Below are 3148 nucleotides of genomic sequence, written 5' to 3'. Positions count from 1 at the left end.
CTCCCCCTTCTCCTCCCTCTCCTCCTCCTGTTTCTTTTTGAACCAAAAAGGAGGTCGTTCTGCTTTTTAACATTCTAAATGTTTTCATATGTCAAGAGTTTCTCTTCATGCCCCCCAAAAATTTAAAACGCCATTTTTTTTTAATTCATCTCTGTGTGCTTTTAGGTACGGTCAAATGAAGATAGATTTGAAGATGATCGATATTTTTTGGGTTTCTTGTCCAACTCAAAAAGATTTAATGTTGCAATCACCAGACCCAAAGCTTTGCTGATAGTGCTGGGAAACCCCCATGTTCTCGTTCGAGTGAGTTTTCAGGCACTGGGTGGGCTGTGATCACTTAAGGAGGGAGGGTCCGGGCCAGGCATGGTGGCTCACACCTGTAATCCCAGCACTTTGGGAGGCCAAGGCGGGTGGATCACGAAGTCAGGAGATCGAGACCATCCTGGCTAACACGGTGAAACCCCATCTCTACTAAAAAATAGAAAAAAACTAGCCGGGCGAGGTGGCGGGCGCCTGTAGTCCCAGCTACTCGGGAGGCTGAGGTAGGAGAATGGCGTGAACCCAGGAGGCAGAGCTTGCAGTGAGCCGAGATCGCACCACTGCACTCCAACTTGGGCGACAGTGCGAGACTCCGTCTCAAAAAAAAGAAAAGAAAAGGAGGGAGGGTCCAGGTCACTGGGGATGAGACGCACGTGGCACCAGGAGACATGGGGCCTTCACTTGCTCTCATGCCAGGCTAATTGTTATTGCCAACAGGACCCCTGTTTTGGTGCTTTGCTGGAATACAGTATTACAAATGGTGTTTACATGGGATGCGATTTACCTCCTGAACTGCAGTCTCTGCAAAAGTGAGCACTTCTGCTGTCTACCTCAAGGACAGGCTGGCTCTAGAACATGCTCTAGCCTGCTCTCCCCTGCTCCCCTCACCCCCACCCACATGCCCCCCAACCCGCTGCAGCCTTAGTCCTCCGCCAGCCACCTTCCTCAGCTTATCCTAGGCTTCAGCAGTCACCGTTTCCTGGACATTCGGGGTCATGTCACCCGTCTTGCATAGGCTAACAGGGTAAACTAAGTCCCCTTGTAAAACCCACAGTGGGAAAAGAGTGCAGCTCCCAGCCTGCTGTGGGAGCCTGACTCACTGGCCATCCGCTTCCCTGTCTGCAGCTGTGGCGACGGGGTGGCAGACCCCTCCTACCCAGTGGTGCCAGAATCTACAGGACCAGAGAAGCATCAGGAGCCCAACTGATCTGCAGTGGCTGACAGCAGCGAAACCATGTGTTCGGCCTGGCCACGATGCTGTTTCCATCTGCTCCGTGGCTCCTGTGGCCTGCCCTTGTCTCACAGCCAGGCGGGGCTGTGTGTGGGTGTGGGGCTGCCAGGTTGAACCCAGCTGCTGCTGCCCTGACTTTGGCATATGCCAGCCTGTTCCTGCCACGGGGCAGTCACTGCCGCCCACCCTGAAATAAACCCTCGAGTGACCCCCAGCAGCCTTTCCACCTCGAGATGTGTGCCCATGTCAGTGATGACCAGGGTTTCATGTGGCCTCTCACCCCTGCTAGCGCAGGTTTTGGAGATGGCTTGCTGTCCACTTCACCTGAACTAGCCGTGTGCCAGGCTCCAGGCAAGGCTGCCAGCTCCACTCAGCAGAGCGCCAGGGCCATGGACCAGGCATGTAGAGCCCACAGGGCCTGAGGCTTTACATGGGGCCAGGGTTGTGGGGGTGGCAGTCAGGCCTGCCCTAGGCCCAGTGCTTCTGGGAGTTTGCAGCTGGATGGGTTCCTGGGTGCAGGCCTGCACCCTAGGGGTACTGAGTTTAGGGGTCCTTAGAACACATCTCTGGGCCAGAAATAAAACACGTGGAGACGGGCGACGCATCTCAGGCCAGGAGGAGCAGAGAAGTGGCAGGAAGAACACTTGGGGTGAGCCCCGCACTGTCCTCAGCCTGGTAGGCTGAGGACAACCTCCCAGGTAGGCCCAGGCAGAGCCCGCATGCACGGAGGCTGCTGTGCCCAGCGCTCCTGCAGCCAGCATTTGCTGGACTCCCGCTGCAGAGCAGAAGTCCTGGGGCAAGAACCTCTCCATCCTGTCAACCCCAAATCGAAGGGACGCCCCCCAGGGAGGCTGGGGACTTTTCTGACCCAGGTGAGGGGAGCAGTGGGGTCAGCGCTGACACTGAGAGGCCGCCTCTCTGGGCTCTGACCTGGATGTCCTGGCAGGTGGGAGAGAGGCAAGAAGCAGGCGTGGGGTCCACACCTGAGGGAGTGCTCTTGGGCAGAGACGTGGGGAGCCACTATTGAGGCTGGACAGGTGTCGTCAGCTGGGGGACACCTCAGCAATGATCTGGCGTGTGTCCGGCGTGGCAGGAGACCAGGCAGGGTCATTCTATAAAGGACTCGGGGCACCTGTTCGCTGGTGCAAGAGTGGCAGGGAAGCTGTCAGGTGACAGGGAGGGAGGGGAAGAGAAGGAGGTCAGTGAGGAGGCTGCCCTGGAGGGGCCCAGGCTATGGGGAAGACAGCACTGCTCAGCCACCCACACATCCCTGCAAAGCAAGGCAAGGGGAGCAGAGGCAAATGGGGCCTGTAGACAGGTGTCGTCTGCAGAGGATTTTGGACTTTTTTTGAGACAGGGTCTTGCTCTATTGCCCAGGCGAGTGCAGTGGCACAGTCATGGCTCACTGCATCCTCAACCTCCCAGGCTTGGGTGATCCTCCCACCTCAGCCTCCCAAGTAGCTGTTACTACAGGTGTGCACCATCACACCTGGCTAATTTTCTGTAGAGACAGGATTTTGCCATGTTGCCCAGGTTGGTCTCAATCTCCTGGGCTCAAGTGTTCCGCCCACCTCAACCTCCCAGGTAGTTGAGATCACAGGCATGTGCCACCACACCTGGCTAATTTGCTTATGATTATTTGTAGAGGCAGTCTCGCTATGTTGGCCAGGCTGGTGCACAGTTTTCAACTTTGGTGCTTGGAGTCCCCTAAATGAAACTTTAAGGGAGTGTATCTCTTCCCTCATTTTTTTAGTTATCTAAGGTTTTTGTTCATCATGTTTTAAACGTGCTTATGATGTAAGTCACAGCATATTATAAATCTTGCCATTTTATTTATTTTTATTTTTTATTATATTTATTTTTTTATTTTTATTTTTT

The 3148-nt window shown here is 54.7% G+C and overlaps 2 protein-coding genes across 2 annotated transcripts in view; both read left to right on the top strand.

Annotated features, from left to right (window-relative positions):
• Nucleotides 1-1260, top strand: part of MOV10L1 (Mov10 RISC complex RNA helicase like 1) — a 78013-nt gene extending 76753 nt beyond the window's left edge. The window contains exons 21-22 of the mRNA XM_011985608.1: nucleotides 166-303; nucleotides 1165-1260. Coding sequence (XP_011840998.1) covers nucleotides 166-303; nucleotides 1165-1260 — 234 coding nt within the window. The remainder of the gene's footprint in view (nucleotides 1-165; nucleotides 304-1164) is intronic.
• A 243-nt stretch (nucleotides 1261-1503) lies between these two features.
• The window catches only part of PANX2 (pannexin 2), a 16702-nt gene continuing 15057 nt past the window's right edge, over nucleotides 1504-3148 (top strand). The window contains exon 1 of the mRNA XM_011985607.1: nucleotides 1504-1672. Within this exon, the coding sequence (XP_011840997.1) occupies nucleotides 1504-1672 (169 nt within the window). The remainder of the gene's footprint in view (nucleotides 1673-3148) is intronic.

This window comes from Mandrillus leucophaeus, unplaced genomic scaffold (assembly GCF_000951045.1).
Source record: "Mandrillus leucophaeus isolate KB7577 unplaced genomic scaffold, Mleu.le_1.0 Scaffold288, whole genome shotgun sequence".
Lineage (NCBI taxonomy): Eukaryota > Metazoa > Chordata > Mammalia > Primates > Cercopithecidae > Mandrillus > Mandrillus leucophaeus.
Note: the sequence above shows the minus strand (reverse complement) of the source record. Positions and strands in the feature narration are given on the sequence as shown.